An 18,372-nucleotide genomic window follows, 5' to 3' on the forward strand; every position below is an offset into this window, starting at 1 on the left:
CGCTTGTCGGATTTTAGCATTTGCACTGAATTCCCTTAAAACAATGCAGGCCGAATTTGACAGTTTAAATAATCATCACTATTCATTTTTAATAGTTCAATTCCTCTAAAATATGTCAGTTGTACATGTTCTGTGCCTTTTTTTGGTTAACTACCTTACTTCACTTTATGCCTACCATTTTACTGCAATGCATTGTTTTATTTCAAATCTTTAACTTTCTTTTACAGTGAAAATATAATGCAAAACCAGAAATTCCCTTAGGAACTCAAAACCATAGTTTTAGGGCTACAACCGACAACTCTATTATCATTAAAATAGTTACATAATCTTAATGTTATTACTTTTTTAAATATTTTTATTTTGTTTTAAAATGCATCTCATGAGATCAACCCAGAATATTGCCCTTTTAATTTTCAACTTAGTTTGGGATGCAAAAAAAAATAATTTTTTTGGCGATACCGATAACCGATAATTCTTTATATTTGAAAGCCGATAACCAATATTTTGGTCGATAAATCTAAATCCAAATGTTTTATAGCATTTTTGAGAGCATGATTGCAAAAACAAAAGTCTCACCATTAAATGCCATGTCCCAATCACACAATTATAATGATGTTCTCATTATAATTTTATGTAGCTGATATGACAGATTTTCTTTTTTTGAAGTGATTCCTATCAAGCCATTCAAAACCATCATGGTCAACAGTGCACATCGGAAGTGTCTCAGCTGAAGAAAATATATCCTATATTTAATATATCAGCCAAATGTTCTTATCAGGCCGATAATGATAACATTAAAACCAAACAAATATCGACTGATACCGATATGGTGGTCGTGCGTCCCTAATTTGAGTATGTAAAGCACTCTGAATCACTGCTGTGCATGAAACACGGATAACCGTGCTTTTCTTTGTGAATGCAGGTTTCACTCAATGGCTTTCCAGCTTCACTGCGGGATGAAAAAACCCTTCCTTTGACAAACCTCTGAGCATTTCACACGGCTGACCAGCGCCATTATGCTTTATATATGATCTCCAGGAGCATTAGAGGGATTTGAGCGGGGAATGACTATATTTATCAGCAGTGGCGATAAGTCATAAAGACACAGCGCTGTGCCAAAAGGACTCCTGGCATCTGTCATTTTGTGCCTGAATGAGAAAAATTGGTGTAGCGTGAGTCCATAGGATCATTCCACATGCAGGAGACTCGGGCACAGGACTCCCAGCATGCATCATTCACATGCTACGGCGCACTCTGTGCACAATGCCACAGTTTTTGCAAGAAACGCCTCCCTAGCTAATGTTGAGAATGAGGTTTGCCATCTGGTTACTGCCGGAAAAAAGAAGGGCGAACAAAGCCTAATCTAGCACCCGCTGTGTGGGTTTTTGTAAACGCCAAATGTTCCCAATCCCATACGTCAAAACTCTGACAATGCTTTTCTTGAGACAAAAAAAAAAAAAAAGCCAGTGAGATGCTTTCACAGTACGTGACACCTAGAAATCAGATGATTTATGATCTTTGTAACTCATCAACGCTTCGGGATTAGGGCTGGGCGATAGATTACGCCGTTGACATTAAAGCGGTGGTATAATGCGCTTTTCACAAGATGTAAAATAAGTCTCTGATGTCCCCAGAGTGTGTGTGTGAAGTTTTAGCTCAAAATACCCCACAGATATTTTTATATAGCATGTTAAAATTGTCACTTTTTGAGGGTGAGCAAAAACGCACCGTTTTTGTGTCTGTCCCTTTAAATGCAAATGAGCTGCTGCTCCCGGCACAGTGGGCGGAGCTTCAAGAGCTTGTGTTCTTTTACCTCACACACACATGCACTGAAAATGTAAAAAACGTTTAGCCTTTTATGTTCAAACCGGAGTCAGACAATGATGGAGAGACTCGAGAAGAAGTGACAACATGTAGAAGCAACAGGACATTTCTGAATGGTTAGTTGATGAATTTATGAAGCTGATGTGTAGTTATCTTCTAGTCATTGATTAGCATATTCTGTCTTGATAATCTATAAATCGTGTTCAGGGGGCGGGGTTATGTAAATTCTAGGGTTGGTGATGTCACTAACCCGGGAGGAATGTGGTGTAGTCTCTACCAGCCGTTTGTTGTAGTCCTTAAAAAGTGATTTCTTTAAAAGCAAATATCTCCCTTTGCTTTGAACTTTGAGCGTTGTAACTTTGCAGATGTTGTTTATGCTCAAACAGCAACATTACACACTAACTAAAGTTAGAAAAGTCAAATCATGATCAACCACCCCTTTAAAATTGAGCAACATTGTGAATATCGCAGTGATTTTCATGGCCAATACAGTGGATGTTTTGACTAGCTTCACCAAAAAAGCAGTCAAACTGTCACATCACATGTAAATGGACCAATAACTGATAAATAAAACGCCAATTGATACCAATGTCAGAATACAAGAACATGTAATGAGTGTTTAGTGATATCATAGAAATAAAATATTGATTTCTAAAGGCAATTTTTACAATGTCTGTTCAGAGGTGTGGTTGTCTGCCGATAATACTAATTGACGATTTCCACAAAAATCTGATCATTGATGATAATAACCATAAATGTTTCTCGAGCATCAAATCCTCATATCAGAGTGATTTCTGAAGGATCATGTGACACTGAAGACTGGAGTAATGATGCTGAAAATTCAGCTTTGATCACAGGAATACATTACACTTTATATTCACATAGAAAACAACTATTTTAAATTGAATTCCACAATTTTACTATTTTTCTGTATTTTTGAGCATAAGAGACTTCTATCAAAAACATCTTACCGACCACAAACTTTTGAAGAGTAGCGTACAGTTTATATAGAAACTATAGTTATAGTATCAAAAATATGCTGAAAACATCACCCAGACCTAGCCAGCATTTTAAGCCGAAACTAAAACGCACTTTAATTCTCCTTAAATAGTGTTGTTTTGATCGAAGGATAAAGATGCTCAACCCACCGCTCTTGGTCCGGCTGGCTTTCTCGGTTGTGTCTTTGACTTTGGCCGTGTCGTTGTTGTTGTGTTGCTGTGTGTCACCAGGTCCTGTTTTCAACACGGCTGACGTCTCAACAGAGAGATCGTCTTCTCCTCCTCCTTCAGAAGGCTCTCCTCCCTCGTTCTCCCCGTGGTTCTGGTCTCCCGGCTCCGGCTCCGGCTCCTCCAGGGGACTGGGGGTCGGCGTGAGCCCGGATCCGTGCAGCGAGCTGGGGCTTGAGTGCAGGGAGAGAGAGGGTTCCTCTGGTTCTCCGTGTCGGGACACATGTGGGCGAAGACCCGCCGGCTCCTGGATGAAGCCCGCGAACATGATGCCCTGATCCGCAGCGTCCTGGATCTGCTGAGAAGAGAGAGAGAGACACTCAAGTCAAGGCAAATCACCTTTATTTACACAGCACTTTTTACAATACAGATTGTTTCAAAGCAGCTTTACAGAGATAACAGGAATATAATGCAATAAAGTTTGTTTCCAGAAGAAAAAACTGCGTAACAGTGTAAAACTATACAGTCAAACCTACATTTATTCAGACTCCTTCAACATTTCTCACATTATCTCAGTTTATTCGCTATAGTTTAGAAAATGGTAATAAAAATATAACTCAAGAGTTATGAACTCAGTTGATATTTGACTGGTTTTGTCCTTCCTTCTGTTAGACCGTCTCACACATGAATTATGTTGAATATCTGTCAGCTGTTAAATTTAACTACACAATTAGATAATACCAGTTTAGCTCAACCAATCACCAAGCAATGCTTCATTGTGTTCAGTGTGTGTGTAAAAAGAGCATTAGCAATTAAAGACAAATCACTTCAGCAAAACATGGTCTGAATCATTTTTGGTCCCAAATTTTTATAAATTTTACTTGTATGAAGGATTTTTGGGTATAATATGTCACAGTTTACTTTATTTTGCTCTCCTCACTTACATAAATGAATTATAGTGTCCTGCACACACTAGTAAAAAAATATATAAAAAATTCTGAACAATTTTTGGTTTGACTGTATATTTTGTTTGCTGAAAATCAATGCGAGTTTAGACCAACATGAATTTCCATGCTAGTCTGGTTTATCCTGCTCAAACAATGCGATTGTTTACAGTAGCCGACAATAAGGAAAGCCAAGGACAACTTTAAATCCTTAAGCCATCTTCCCCATGTGGTGTGAGAACAAAACATCACGTAATCGGAGTTATTAACATATGAAAAGCCTTCACACACACGACAGAATATCAGCTCTGAATTATCAAGGAATATTCACATATTATTGTGGTTTTTCACTATTGCAGGCGTTTGGCTGCATTTATTTGAATGAAAACAGTAATATTGTGAAATATTAAAGAACTTTTCTATTTGAACAATTTCAGCATCCATTACTCCAGTGTCACATGATGATTTGCTGCTCAAGAAACATTTATGATTATTATCAGTGTTGAAAACTGTTGTGCTGCTTCATATTTTTGTGGAAACCGTGACACTGTACCGTTCAAAAGTTGATGACAAAAAGCAGCAAAACAGTTTTTAACATTGATAATAGTAAGATTGAGTACCAATAATAATTGTGCATCAAATCATCATATTAGAGTGATTTCTGAAGGATCATGTGACACTGAAGACTGGAGTAATGATGCTGAAAATTCAGCTTTGATCACTGGAATAAATTACACTTTACTAGATATTCACATAGAGAACCGATATTTTAAATTCTAATAATATTTCACAGTTTTACTGAGTTTTTGATCACATAAATGCAGAATTGGTGAGCAGAAGCAGATATTTCAAAAACATAAAAAAAATCTCAATTATTCCAGACTAGTGTATATCCGGAAAATACGAGACTAAATGGTTTACTATGCCTTTTGGATTTGACTTTATGTAGTGCTGATTTGATCCTGGTCCAACTTAGCAGATCTTCTCAAAATAGTTCACTGACATCTTAAAAAAAATGGGTTACACTTTATTTTAAGGTGTCATTAGCCGCGTTTCCATTACCCTTCAAATTGCGAATTGAAAATACGCCCGATGGAAACACGTCAATTACGCAAAAACTCCCATTTATCGCAAAAAAATTTTTCCGCTCGCATGAGGAGGTTTTTCAGGCAATTCGAAAAAGAAATATTTCACAAAACTGCAATGGAAACAGTTTTTGCGCATTTACAGGTCACCTGACGTAGATGACGTGGTGTGTTTGGACCGAATACGAGACTGAGATCTTTATTAAATTCATAAAAGACAAAATAATTACAGGAATAATGGATTCTAAACCTCAAATAAATGCCACAATCAAGACCTCGAAGCAGAAATGAGGGAGAAACACCCAGAAACACACCTCATATGAGCCGCTCACAACTATAATAAGGGTCGTTCCTTACCATTAATGATTGGATAACACACAAACATCTCCTTCGATTAATAATAATGGCTAGTGCGGCGGCTGGGATATACATACAGTAAACCTACCAATGTCCGTTGCATGTAATTATGCATAATTTACTGTTATTACTATGGTAACTACATGCAACATATGTAATAAGGACATTGTAAAATAAAGTGTTACCAAAAAATGTTATCGACCAGATAACCTTTCCACACCGCCGAGGGCTTTGAGTTGCATCGTATTATAAGAAGTTTCATTTGGAGAAAGTAGTTTCATTCATTTCCAGTCTCCTCATCGTAAAAACATTAAAACCGATTGATATGCCACATTACCCTAACAATAAAACGCGATTCACAACAATATATTGCAAAAAGCGGCTTCCTTTCTTCCACACCATCATCTATTTGAAATTAGCACGCGCTGATCACAATGGCAGCGGTCCACCATTGACCCAAATCACACGAGCATCTTCCACTTTATTGTCAGTTCACGTTTGGAAGCCAGTCTTTGAATTCTCATCAAACCAAATTGAATCGTTAACTGTCAAGGAATGCTAATGATGCCATTTTCCATTATGCTGCTTTAATAAAGGCCAGCCTGAGGCCTGCCTCCACTATCTCCATCTGACGCCTTCGCCCACACCAGAATCACGCAGGTTATTTTCTCTGAAATTAAACCGGGAACAGGCCCGTCCTTTTCCAGTGGCATTGTTTAATGCATATTGAACGCTGACGCCGGGAGTCCTGTCATTATATTTGCAACAATGATGCAAATGAAATTGCATAGATAAGAAGCCGTTTTTCTCGCCGGGCTCCTGAATAATTTCCGAGTTTGATGTGACGGGTGGAAGGATCGTATTGGTGATGATCATTGCGATTAATCACGGATGAATGTGGACCGCAACAGGCCTGGGATCTATATAGTGATTCCAAGAGGGATTGGACACTTTTGTTCCACTTTACATGGATAAAGTTTGTGTTTGGGAAGATTTTTCTGAAAGAAGTCTCTTATGCTCAGCTGGGCTGCATTTATTTGATCAAAAATACAGTAAAAACAGTGAAATATGATTACAATTTAATTCAATATTGATTTCATATTGATATAATATGTGACCCTGGATCACAAAACCAGTCTGGTATATTTGTGGCAATAGCCAACAATACATTGTATGGGTCAAAATTATCGATTTATCAAAAATCATTAAGATATTAAGTAAAGATCATGTTCCATGAAGATATTTTGTAAGTTTCCAACTGTAAATATATAAAACATGTATTTTTGTGAGTGAATGCAGCACAATCGCCAACATAAATGAACAACTTTAAAGGAGATTTTCTCAATGTTTCGATTTTTTTGCACCCTCAGATTCCAGATTTACAATAGTTGTATCTCGACCAAATATTGTCCTATCCTAACAAACCATACATCAATGGAAAGCTTATTTATTCAGCTTACATGTGATTTATAAATCTCAATTTCAACAAACTGACCCATGTGACTGGTTTTGTGGTCCAGGGTCACATATAACATCATTACTCCAGTTTAACAACTCCTTACAAATATTTATATAAAAATACCGTAGTGAATGTGGTGTTTTGCATTAGCTGTCATAGTCATCAAAAAAGACAACAGCTTTACAGAAATATTCTGCACAGCATCTTACAGGGTTTTAAGGATATACCATATTGATTTATGATTTTGTAGATGTAACATATTGCTTTGTTCCAAAACCTAGTGAGCTTTTCTCTGGTGCTGCTCGTGTGGCGGTCAAAAATAATCACATTTATTCATATTTTTTATTTCATTGAAAGTAGTGTACTATATTTTAGTCCGATAATGTTTTTTATTTAATATTTTGTATTTTATGGTACTAAAATAATATTCATGCACTTGTTAAAATATTGAATGCTTTGAAGCACAGGCTTAAGTTTGGTCTCTTTTTAAAGGTGAAAACAAAAAAAAGTTACAGAAGTTTAAGTTTATTATTATGAAAAATGCATAAAAATACAGTTTTTTTTTTTGTTGTTGTTGTTTTTTTACATGAAATATATATTTTCCAAAACAAGTTTTACTCTAAAACTGTGAGAAAATCAAAGCCATAAATCTAAACAAGTTGTGTTCTAAATTTGAGGTTGATATCTCATGAGCAATGCAGAAATCCCACAATGCATTGTAAGCTCACCTTATTAATAATTAAAATGATTAATTTAATATCCACCTTATAGGTCAAAAACAGCAGGTCTGACCTGATAACTAGTACGTTTTAGCACAAATGTTTGTCAATGTTTTAATATGCATGAGCAGATTTGAATATTCATGATCCGGTAATGTGTTCCTACAAGAAGCTAAACAGGAGCTTCTTACTTTCTTCACGTATCCTTGGATGTGTTCCGTAGTGGGAATCTGGTCCGCAGACATGCATTCCTCCAGTTTCAGATGGTAAGGCTCAAAGTCTGCAGGATTCTTCTCCCAGCTGGAGGGAGAGAGAGAGAGAGGGCGAGAGAGAGAGAGAGAGAGAGAGGAAGAGGGAGGGAGAGAGGTAGAGAGAGAGAGAGAGAGAGGGAGAGAGGGAGAGAGAGGAGAGAGAGAGAGAGAGAGAGAGAGAGAGAGAGAGAGAGGGAGGGGAGAGAGAGGGAGGGGAGAGGGAGAGAGAGAGAGAGAGAGAGAGGGGAGAGAGAGAGAGAGAGAGAGAGAGGGGGGGAAAAGAGAGAGGGGAGAGAGAGAGAGACACACTGGTTTTAATGTCACAAACACACAACTCTTAAACAGGTGCAGATTAGCGATAAATATCAGACCAAACTTGAAAAAGTTAATTTTAGCGAACTGATTATACGACAAGAAAAGAAAGTGTTAGTGAGATGGAGAACATCTGTTCGTGAGGTTTATTATTGGAAACATTTTGCACAGAAATGAGCACTAAGACGACATATATTCTCTAAATGAGCAGCTGTAACACTCTCTCTCTCTCTCCCTTTCTCTCTCTCTCCCTCTCTCTCTCCCTCTCTCTCTCTCTACCTCTCTCTCTCTCTCCCTCTCTCTCTCCCTCTCTCTCTCTCTACCTCTCTCTCTCTCTACCTATCTCTCTCCCTCTCTCTCTCTCTCTCTCTGAGGTGATTTCCTTCAGCATTGTTAAAGGTGAAGTGCGTCATTTATTCAATGTTAAAATACTTTCTATGCCGGTTTAATATGCAGAGACGACTGTAAGTAACTCGGTGAGCACGAGACACATTAAGAAATATGCTCAGAAAGGCTCCATCAAACATTCATAAAATCGGCAAACTTGTGAAACATTATTACAGTTTAAAATAGCAGTTTTCTATGTGAATATATAGTAAAACTGTAATTTATTCCTGATATCAAAGCTGAATTTACAGCATCATTACTCCAGTCTTCAGTGTCACATGATCCTTCAGAAATCACTCTAATATGAGGATTTGATGCTCAAGAAACATTTATGATTATTATCAGTGTTGATCATGTTTTTGAGCTGTTAAAGGAGATTGAGCATCATTACTCCAGTCTTCAGTGTCACATGATCCTTCAGAAATCACTCTAATATGATGATTTGCTGGTGTTTTGACTCATCCAATGGCGTGAGTTTGGGGGCGGGACTGTCTCTTTATAATTATGAATGACTGTAACTCAAAAATGTTTTTGTTTCTCTCCAAAGGAAAGCCTCAGAGATCCTCGTGAGCTGGTGTCTTCTCCCATCTTCTGTGTGTGTGTGTGTGTGTGTGTGTGTGTGATATTTGGGACAGAGATGAAACACACTAACACAGAGCTCCATCCAACCACAAAGTCACAGCACAGCAGGGCCCTGACTCACCTCTGTCACTCACACACACACACACACACACACACGCGGATTCACACTTCCCGCCAACACACGGCCATCTGCTGCCTGAACACATTCATCCCGTTCCTGACCGTATCCTTCAGTCTGGGTTTAACATGAAGACAAACAAACCAGAGCAGCGTATGAACAGCAGAATGAAAGGCCTGTCTATCTAACAAGTTAATTTAGTGTGATTAACAATAAGAGAAAGGAAAAACATGCTTTTTTGCAATTAATCATGGAATTAATTTCGTAATGTAACTTTTTTTAATTTCCCACCATCTGAGCATTCTGTAGTCATACATCTGTTCTTCCCGTGATTAGATGTGATAAAACACACACACACACACACACACACACACACACACACACACACAAAAGATAGAGTATACTTCATATTGCAAACTTGACTCCTGAAGTTTGGGGTCAATAATTTTTTTTTCTTTTTTCAAAAGAAATTAATAATTTTATTCAGTAAAGATGCATTAAATTGATCAAAAGTGACAGTAAAGACATTTATTATGTTACAAAAGATTCTATTACAAATAAATACTTTCTATTCATCAAAGAATCCTGAAAAAAATGAGTTTCCTTAAAAAAAAAAAAAAAAAATTCAACATTGATAATAATCATAAATGTTTCTTGAGCAGCAAATCATCATATTAGAGTGATTTCTGAAGGATCATGTGACCGCAATGATTCTGAGAATAGTTGGTTTCCATTTAATCTCATTGCACATGAGAAACAATTGATTTATTGGCATTTCGCACACCGTGTTTAATTCCCGACTGTATGCTGGAATATACAGTATGTAGTGCTCGAGTTATATTGATTACTGATGCTTCCTTTTGGCTCTTTTCTGAGTTTTTCAGACACTGTTGCGTGCAAAAGAACCGTTTCCAGAGACCAACACACCAGCACGAGGCCGAGCAAATATAGTCTTCTCGATCGTGGATGAACTATTCATGTAAAAGGCATTACATTTCTTTCCTACAGGCTTAATGCACCTAGCAGTCGCTGGCAGTGTGTGTGGAAGCCCTTCGGCGGGTTAAACAGCAGTAACTTCGACAGAAAAGCTTCCTCGCAGGAGTGCAGCTTCTGGGAATAAAAAGCTTAAAGCATCACTGATCTACACTTCCTTCAGATTCAGTTCGCTCAAAGGTTTGTCTCAGACATGCATCTTAGACACAGCTGGGGTTGCACTGTTGGCGAATGCCTGTGGATCGCCTTGGTTTATGTGTGTGTGTGTGTGTCTCTATCTTTGCCCTCAGGAATCACAATATCACTTTTGCTGTCAGATTCAGCAATTCCGGGTCTGCAAGTGATATTCAGTGGCATCGCCATGACAACAACCTTCCATCAAACCCATGTATCCCAATCGTTAATCATTGCATTAATAATGTATCACATCTTTCTTGATGTCAGCTTATTTACCGAGCCGTGAATAATGTTATTCAAGCATAACGGCCTTAATGGTTTCGGGTCCGTACCGGTACCCCTGCGAGGTGCGCTGCAATTATCCAAAAACGATGCATAAATCACCCGCCCTCGTCGCTGAAGTGGAACTGTAACTAAAATTGAACATGGGTGGCTTGACAGTTGACATTTTAAATTATAAACATAGTCAGCTACATTCAGCAAATCGCTTTCTGAGACTCTAATCCCACGACGCGCGCTCGCGGTTGTGATGTTTGCATCTGCGCAGGTCCAGAGGAGCTCCTGTATTAGTGAGTTTTGGAGGGGAAAATGCAGGAGCTAATCCTGATGTGGGAGCGCTGGGCCAGGATCCAGAGACTCCCGGTGAATATTAAACACTGTTACATGTGATCAAAATGATGTCTGAGCTCCAGCTGATCTTGGAGCTGAAAAATATTGGATTTTTTAGAAATGAAAAATAGGTTCGTTTTTTGTTAAAGCTGTATTTTTTTATTTTATTAACATTAAAGGGATATTTCACTGCTGGAAAGATGAATGTGTGTTTAAATTGGGTCATTTATGTAGTAGAAATGTGAAATTATTTTAGAAGTTGGTGCCTTCTAGACTGAGAAAAGCCTGAAATGTATTTTTGGCTCATGTGGATGAAAGACTACAACTCCCAGAATGCACTTGCTTCGCTGCCCTACGAGGCCACGCCCAAGCCACGCCTACCGGTTACAGAGGGCAGTATCGGGAGAAATGATACAACTAGGCTACTAGTCGACTCGAAACTGAAAAGACGCCGTTTTATCGTGAGATCCCCCTATGGGTGGGTTGAAGACATGCGGAACTAGCGCCTCCTACTGGCTGGAGTCTCTCGCCTCTGGACACAAAAGCCTCCGAAAAATGCCGAATTTTGCGTCATCTGAGGGTTTTTTTTCAAACACAAAATCCAGAAATCTCTCGTCTCAGGGGGACACGAGGGAGGGAAGCACGGCCATTTGAAAATACTACCGGGTTTCTACTGATACAAAGCTGAATGCTAATCGGTGAAGTGTCCCTTTAAGGCGAGACACTACAGGTGAATAGGGTAAAAATTTTAAAATAATAGATATCACCATGAAACTTCCTCAGTTAATTACTTACACAAGTATATTAAAAAAATGTATTGCAAGTTTTTGAAATTTGTATGCAATTATGCAAATTAGGTATTATCTCATTAAATATGCACGATTTTGCATATATTTTCTGTAGATAGATCTGAACATATGATAAAGCCAGGTGCAAAATAATTTTTTCATTTTGTTTACAGATACATTGTTTACATATGCTTTCATTACCTAGGAAATCAAAATATACTGTTCATAGCCTTAAAAAATAGATTTTCGCCATATTTGTTTTGATCAAAATGTCACATAAATCAGGCCAGGAATGATTTATTAACAAATCCCTCTGAAAATATCTTCAGAATACTGCTAAGTGTATAACTGGAAAGTGTGGTGTACATAAGCTGAGATGTTTGTACTGGAGAATGACAAAAAACTCATTTTGAGAAAACGGCATTTAAAGATTTAAAGAGCTCTAAATGAGATTTCGTCATTAGCTTTAAATCCCCCTTTGGACATTCACGATTGGTTACTGATAAACAGGAAATGCCCATATTTGGGATAGCGTTGTGCAGGAGACTCAAAGCTTTACAACGTTACCGGTCACGGCAGACTTCAGTGAACAGACGGAGCTCGGCGTGTCGCGCTGGAATGCTAACTTCTTTGTTAATTCGGGAGAAACTTACCGCCGCAAGTAAACAAAATGTAATAAAATAAACATCTTAATGTATTTTTTCAACGTTTTCTTTATAGCAGCTTGAAAGAACACATATTGAAGGAGTAAACTAGCCCACAATCTCAAAACTGACCACTGCATGAAAATCGATGTTTTTGACTGCTGTGTCTCGCCTTAAATGACAGACAACAGCAGGAATATTAGATTAGGCTGCTGTCACTTTAAGACTGAATGCATATACTGTCACACATCCGGTTTCTTTCTCAACTGTTCACTTATGACATAACCAATGGATGCAGGCGAACAGATGCAACCAGAATGTGAATGCAACGTGCTAAACTGGCTAAACCTTCTTTTGGTGTTAAAAAACTACTGTCAGGATTTACATTAGTGTGAAACATTTGCGTTGAAAAGGCATGGAAATGGTTATTTTTTTGCGGCTACATATGCATTTGTAGGAGTTTCCCTTTCAGACGCAATATTTATGGGAGGACAGTATTTAAATGAATCATGCAAGGTGATTTATTAAGGTTTGCGCTCGTCAGTGTACTGGTATTTGCACCATTATTTACTGCCCCAAAAAAGTGTCTTAAACCAAACTCTAATTTGTGCTGCTCTTGATTGTGTTGGTCATTATGGAAATGATCCGTTCTTTAATTTGTGCGTCAGGAGTAGATCACGCTCAGAACTTTCCTCTCGCATCTGTGCTTTCATGGGATTATAGCGCTCTCACAATCATTTGCCCTGTTTAGTAAAAGAGTTTCCCCATAGAACACCATTATAAAGAAAATACTTATGTGGCTTAATCACTCTTAGGTTCTTAATTGGCATCAGTGGTTCCATGAAGAACCTTTAACATCCATGCAAGCTTTTTAATCGCACACAAGGTTCTTTATAGTGAAAAAAAGGCTATTAAGATTAGAGTGTGCATTAAGACAGTATTCAGCTTAATAATAAAACATACTAAGTGCCGTCAAGCAGACAAACCTGGAAAATGTTTCGTAAAGTTTCTCCTTAAGTGAATTCCTATCGAATACCGTTATAAACAAAATGCTTAACATCCGTGTTTACGTTCATATTCTGAGCTCATCTGCTCACCTGTATGTAGTATACATCACCAAATAAGGTGTATACTGAATTTAATCTTTTAATATCAGTGTATTAGTACATTAAGTGTTTTTCACGTTAATGTCCTGCTGTTTTTAGTGGTTGAAATACTAGCAGGTTCTGAATATGGATCAGAAGTGCACAAAAAAAAATCAAAATATCACTGTTGAAGTTCACATTCATTTTAGAACTGTATGGGCCCTATCTCGCACCCAGCGCAATTGACTTTGTACACCGACGCATGTATCATTCCTATTACACACAGCGGACTTTTCCCTCCACAGACGCACGTCGGTAAATTAGGGAATGAACTTGCGCTCCCGGGGTCGGATCAGGGAAAAGAGGAGGCGTGTTCCGGCGCAAACGTTCCCTGGTGCTATTTTGCAGGTTTAGAAAACAATTCCTCCACAGACCAGGAGAAACCTCGTCTAAAGTCAGTGGCGCGTTTTTGTCACGGTTCATGAATCAGCTGTCTCATTACTGATGTGTGTGTGTGTGTGTATGTGTGTGGGTGTGGTTACTCATTGTGTTGATTTCTGTTGCCAGCTGTGTTCAATCCCCGTTCCCTTTATATGTGCAGTAATTCCCATCTCATGTTGTCAGATCGTTGTGGCTTCCCCGGTGTCGTGTCCTGTTCCCGTGTTTCGCTCTTATCTCCTCGTGTGGATTCCTGTCTTCGTGGACCCGCTTCGTTGTGTTTCACGCTGTCTGGATTGTTTATTGTTTCCTGGTTCCTGAGCACGCCGATCACCACACATCATCACCGGGTTGCCCATTGAAGTCCCTGCGTCATCTCGCCATCTGAGTGTTTGTTTCCCCGACCTGTGTTTCTCTGACCATCTCAATAAACATTCTTTTACTTGCAACTGTATCCGTCTCTGTATCACTACAGTTATTCAGATGCTATTTTAAGGGCGCATGCTTGGCCATAATCAATGTAGCGTGTGCACAACACACTCACACTTTGATTCTCTCATCTACACACAGACGTAGCAGTTCTCATTTTTAGAAAATCATACATTATTACAAGGAACAATATTACCACACGAGGGAAATCATTGTGGTGTCCATGAAGATGTGAAAAATAGGCATGAATCTAGCTTACACATTTACCCAAATTATCATACGCCTGTTTAACCGAAGCTAATCTGGGTGTGTTTCTCCATCCCCAATGTCACTTCTCTGTGTTTTACGGCCCTGACGGGAACGTCGGTCTCCTCGGCTGTGAACCGCTCCTGGCAAATCCGCCGTTATAATAGCAATCCGCCATGGAACAAGCGCGCCTGCTCTTAAAGGGAATGTGAGATGACGCTCTGATTGGTTTATTTCACGTTACGCCCAAACCACACCTATGAGTAATGAAGCGACTTCAGACCAACACATTTTAGATTTGCGTCGGGCGCAAGAGTCATTTATCCCGCCGGTATAATAGCAACAGCGCCCGAGACCCGCCCACAAAGTTACTTGCGTTTCGCGTTTGATACTTGCGTTTCAGATCGTTAAAATAGGGCCCATAATCTATAGTATCCTGTCTACTTTTTCTAATCTGTGTCTGTTTAATTCTTTCTAAGGAATCTCTCAAGCTTTGAAAGAGCTGAGTAATAACATTCATTCACCTCTGGAAGGATTTAACTCGCTTAACCAAAACCCAAACCAGGTAATGACCAGCTTGGACCATTAGAAGTGGCCCATTTCCCAACAGATCCTTCTTTCATCCCTCAGTTTGTTCCCTCTCCTCCTCCTCGTTCCCTTTGTCTTCTCCTCTGGACGTTTTTGGGTCTGTTTGTTTTTGGAGAGAGCGAGAAATGGCTACATGAAGGTTTTCTTTCATCTGCACTTTTCCTCTCTCTCCTCTGATTTCTGGGATTGGCAGGGGAGGAGTGGAGCTGTGCCCTGTTTGATATCTCGCCTCTCTCTTTCTTTTCTCCGCAGGTTTATCCCTCAGGGCCGATGCTGATGCGAGCGACTGTCTCCACAGTGACAGACGCCAAAGATAAAGCAAGGCAGCTTTGCCGAAGCCATCAAAGGTTGGCAGCCGTCACGATACTATGATTCCTCCCAACACGCGCACATCAACACACACGTGACACAATCTAAGTCTGATCTTCTTTCGTCTTGTTTTGCTCTCGGCCTCTTGAAGACAAAAAGAAGTCTTCACTATGAGCAACACATGCACATCATGCCTACTCTATGCAGGAAACATAATTATCATTATTTACTCTCTCTCATGTTGTTACAAACGTTCTTTCTTCCATGGATTGCAATATTCACACTGATATTTTCTATATGACAAAAGCATACAGTTACCAGGAGCTGTCAATCTCACAAAAATGACAAAGAAAAGTGGTTTATATGACTTTCTTTCTTCCATGGATTGCAATAGGAAAACTTCAGAAAAATATATTCACACGGCTATTTTTTCCATATCTCCCCCCCAAAAAAAAAAAATAAAAAAAAAAATATATATATATATATATATATATATATAAAAATGGTCTATATGACTTCTGAAATCATACGATAGCTTTGTGTGAGGAAAAGACCCAGAATTTCAGTCACTGATATCCTTAAATCTCATTCATGCTCGAATAAATGTGTCGTTCCAGGTTTGACATCACTGATTATTTTTTAAATATAAGTTAAATTTAGTTTAAAAACACTGATAATAAATAATGAACAAAAATGTATGTAGGTGTATTCATTCTAAAATATTTAAATATACACTCTCATTTAAAAGTTTATACATTTTATAGACATTTATAATGTTACAAAAGATTCTATTTCAAATAAATGTTGCTCTTTCTGTTTCTTGATCATCAGATCCTCATATTAGAGTGATTTCTGAAGGATCATGTGACACTGAAGACTGGAGTAATGATGCTGAAAATTCAGCTTTGATCACAGGAATAAATTACACTTTACTATATAATCACATAGAAAACAGCTACTTTAATTTGTAATAAAATGTCAAAATTGTTACTGTATTTTTGATCAAATAAATGCAGCCTTGGTCAGCATGATTGGAACTATGTACATACATTTATTGATTATTTATTGTCAATGTTTCTTAATGTATTTTTAAACTATTTTTTATTTTTATTTTATTTTATTGGCTACAGTCACGAAATAAATTTTTACGACTTAATAAATATTTAAATGATTTCTGTAAAAGCACAGCAAATCTTGAGTGATTTCATTTGAAATTCACAATCACTATGAGTGTCTACATTCCTTCAAATGTATCATTTTTTGTTTCACACTAAAATAAACAAAACAAAAGGAGTTTATGTAAATAACCAAACTGTAATTTTTGCATCAGCTGTTCCTTTAAGATGAGTGATGGAGTGTGCATATGACTTCAATAATGAGTTTTTGCATGAACATTCTTGCTTTTCAGTGCATGACGCATGAGCATGAGGGGAGGTCGTGCCGAGAGTTCATCCTGACATGCGCTGAAGTGTGTAATGTACAGTACAGCTTACAGATCGAGCTCATCATGTCCCTCACGCACAGCTGCTTCATACAGAAAGGAAGAGTAGCCAAAACATCAACCATAATATAGAGAGGAGTTGTATAGTAAAACAGTAAAATACAGGAGGAATGTGTTTCAGGATTCCTGGTGCATCCATGAAAATGGAATAATTCCAGGGTTTTTGAGTGTGTGTGTGTGTGTGTCGTCACTGTCCAGCATCAGATCCACACTGTTCATCAGAAGCCACGTCTTCCATGCCAATCTGGAGGCTTTATGTGCATTTAAACATTCAGAAAAATAGGCTCTGCACTAGAACACTAGAGGCCGGGGGTTCGGGATCATGTCCACAACACTTAACGTCAAACTAAATTTACTTTATATCTGTTTAATAGAAAATAAGAACAAAAACCATCACCTCAATTCCTTCCTCCAGGGAATCTCCCCTTTGAGGTCAACAGGGTCAGACACACGCCTAGAGTCTCAAACTTCACACATGTGATTGTGGCAGATGCCTGTGGTGTGTGTGTGTGTGTGTGTGTGCCCTTTACGCTGCCACCGCAGCCGGGCCGGTCTGGACACTGTGTGTCGGTGATATTAAAAATAAAAGGATTACAATGTAAAAGATTATTATCGTGGACATAAAGATATAGTGGAATCTGGATGGTCTGCTTGCGCTTTAACCTCACACACACACACACACACACACACACACACAGCTTTAAACTCACGCACGAACAGATCCGTTTGTGCTCTGGAGTTTTTCTACTATCAAATTCCGTCATGTAAATAGCGAATCCGCCATGGCTCGAGCGCAACTGGCTTTTAAAGGGAATGGGAGAAGAGACTCTGATTGGTTTATTGCATGTTACACACAAAACTCACCCATTACTCATTAAGAGAATAGAGACGACCCTTTAGGACCATGCACCGGGAGCACCGACCATTTTTCCCGTCGTTAAACTAGCAAAAGTGGATTCGGATGCACTAAGTGCACTTGTGCCGTGAGCTTTAGACCATGAGCTTAGATCGTTAAAATAGGGCCCTCACTCTTCACACAAGTGGTTGTGGCAGCGGCCTGTGGTGTGTGTGTGTGTGTGTGTGTGTGTGTGTGTGTGTGTGTGTGTGTGTGTGTGTGTGTGTGTGTGTGTGTGTGTGCCCTTTACTCCGCCACCACAGCCAGGCCGGTCTGGACTGTGTGTGTGTGTGTGTGTGTGTGTGTGTGTGTGTGTGTGATCCAGCAGAGCTCCAGGCAGGGAGTGGATGTGACTTTGAGTCGCTGCCACTGTTTTGCCAGAGGATTATCGAACCGCTCTTTAACATTCACCAACTCTGTGTGACGGACTGTAAAGTGCTGGTCTCGTGCAGAGGGAAACTGTGAA

At 38.9% G+C, this 18,372-nt stretch overlaps 1 protein-coding gene and 1 long non-coding RNA gene across 5 annotated transcripts in view; one reads left to right on the forward strand and one right to left on the reverse strand.

The window, feature by feature from the left end:
• The window catches only part of rftn1b (raftlin, lipid raft linker 1b), a 132,846-nt gene that overhangs the window by 57,506 nt on the left and 56,968 nt on the right, over positions 1–18,372 (reverse strand). For 2 of the 4 annotated variants that reach the window (XM_079894392.1, XM_079894391.1), the window contains exons 4-5: positions 7,746–7,854; positions 2,973–3,348 (exon numbers count right to left, since the gene is read on the reverse strand). In XM_079894392.1, the coding sequence (XP_079750518.1) occupies positions 2,973–3,348; positions 7,746–7,854 (485 nt within the window). The remainder of the gene's footprint in view (positions 1–2,972; positions 3,349–7,745; positions 7,855–18,372) is intronic. The other 2 variants (XM_079894394.1, XM_079894393.1) reach the window with 1 other exon arrangement.
• LOC307172240 lies at positions 7,757–17,084 on the forward strand. Its single transcript, XR_013823689.1, has 4 exons — positions 7,757–7,820; positions 10,213–10,377; positions 15,454–15,548; positions 16,919–17,084. It is a non-coding gene; the product is annotated as an uncharacterized lncRNA (long non-coding RNA).

Source organism: Squalius cephalus, assembly GCF_949319135.1.
Source record: "Squalius cephalus genome assembly, chromosome: 15".
Lineage (NCBI taxonomy): Eukaryota > Metazoa > Chordata > Actinopteri > Cypriniformes > Leuciscidae > Squalius > Squalius cephalus.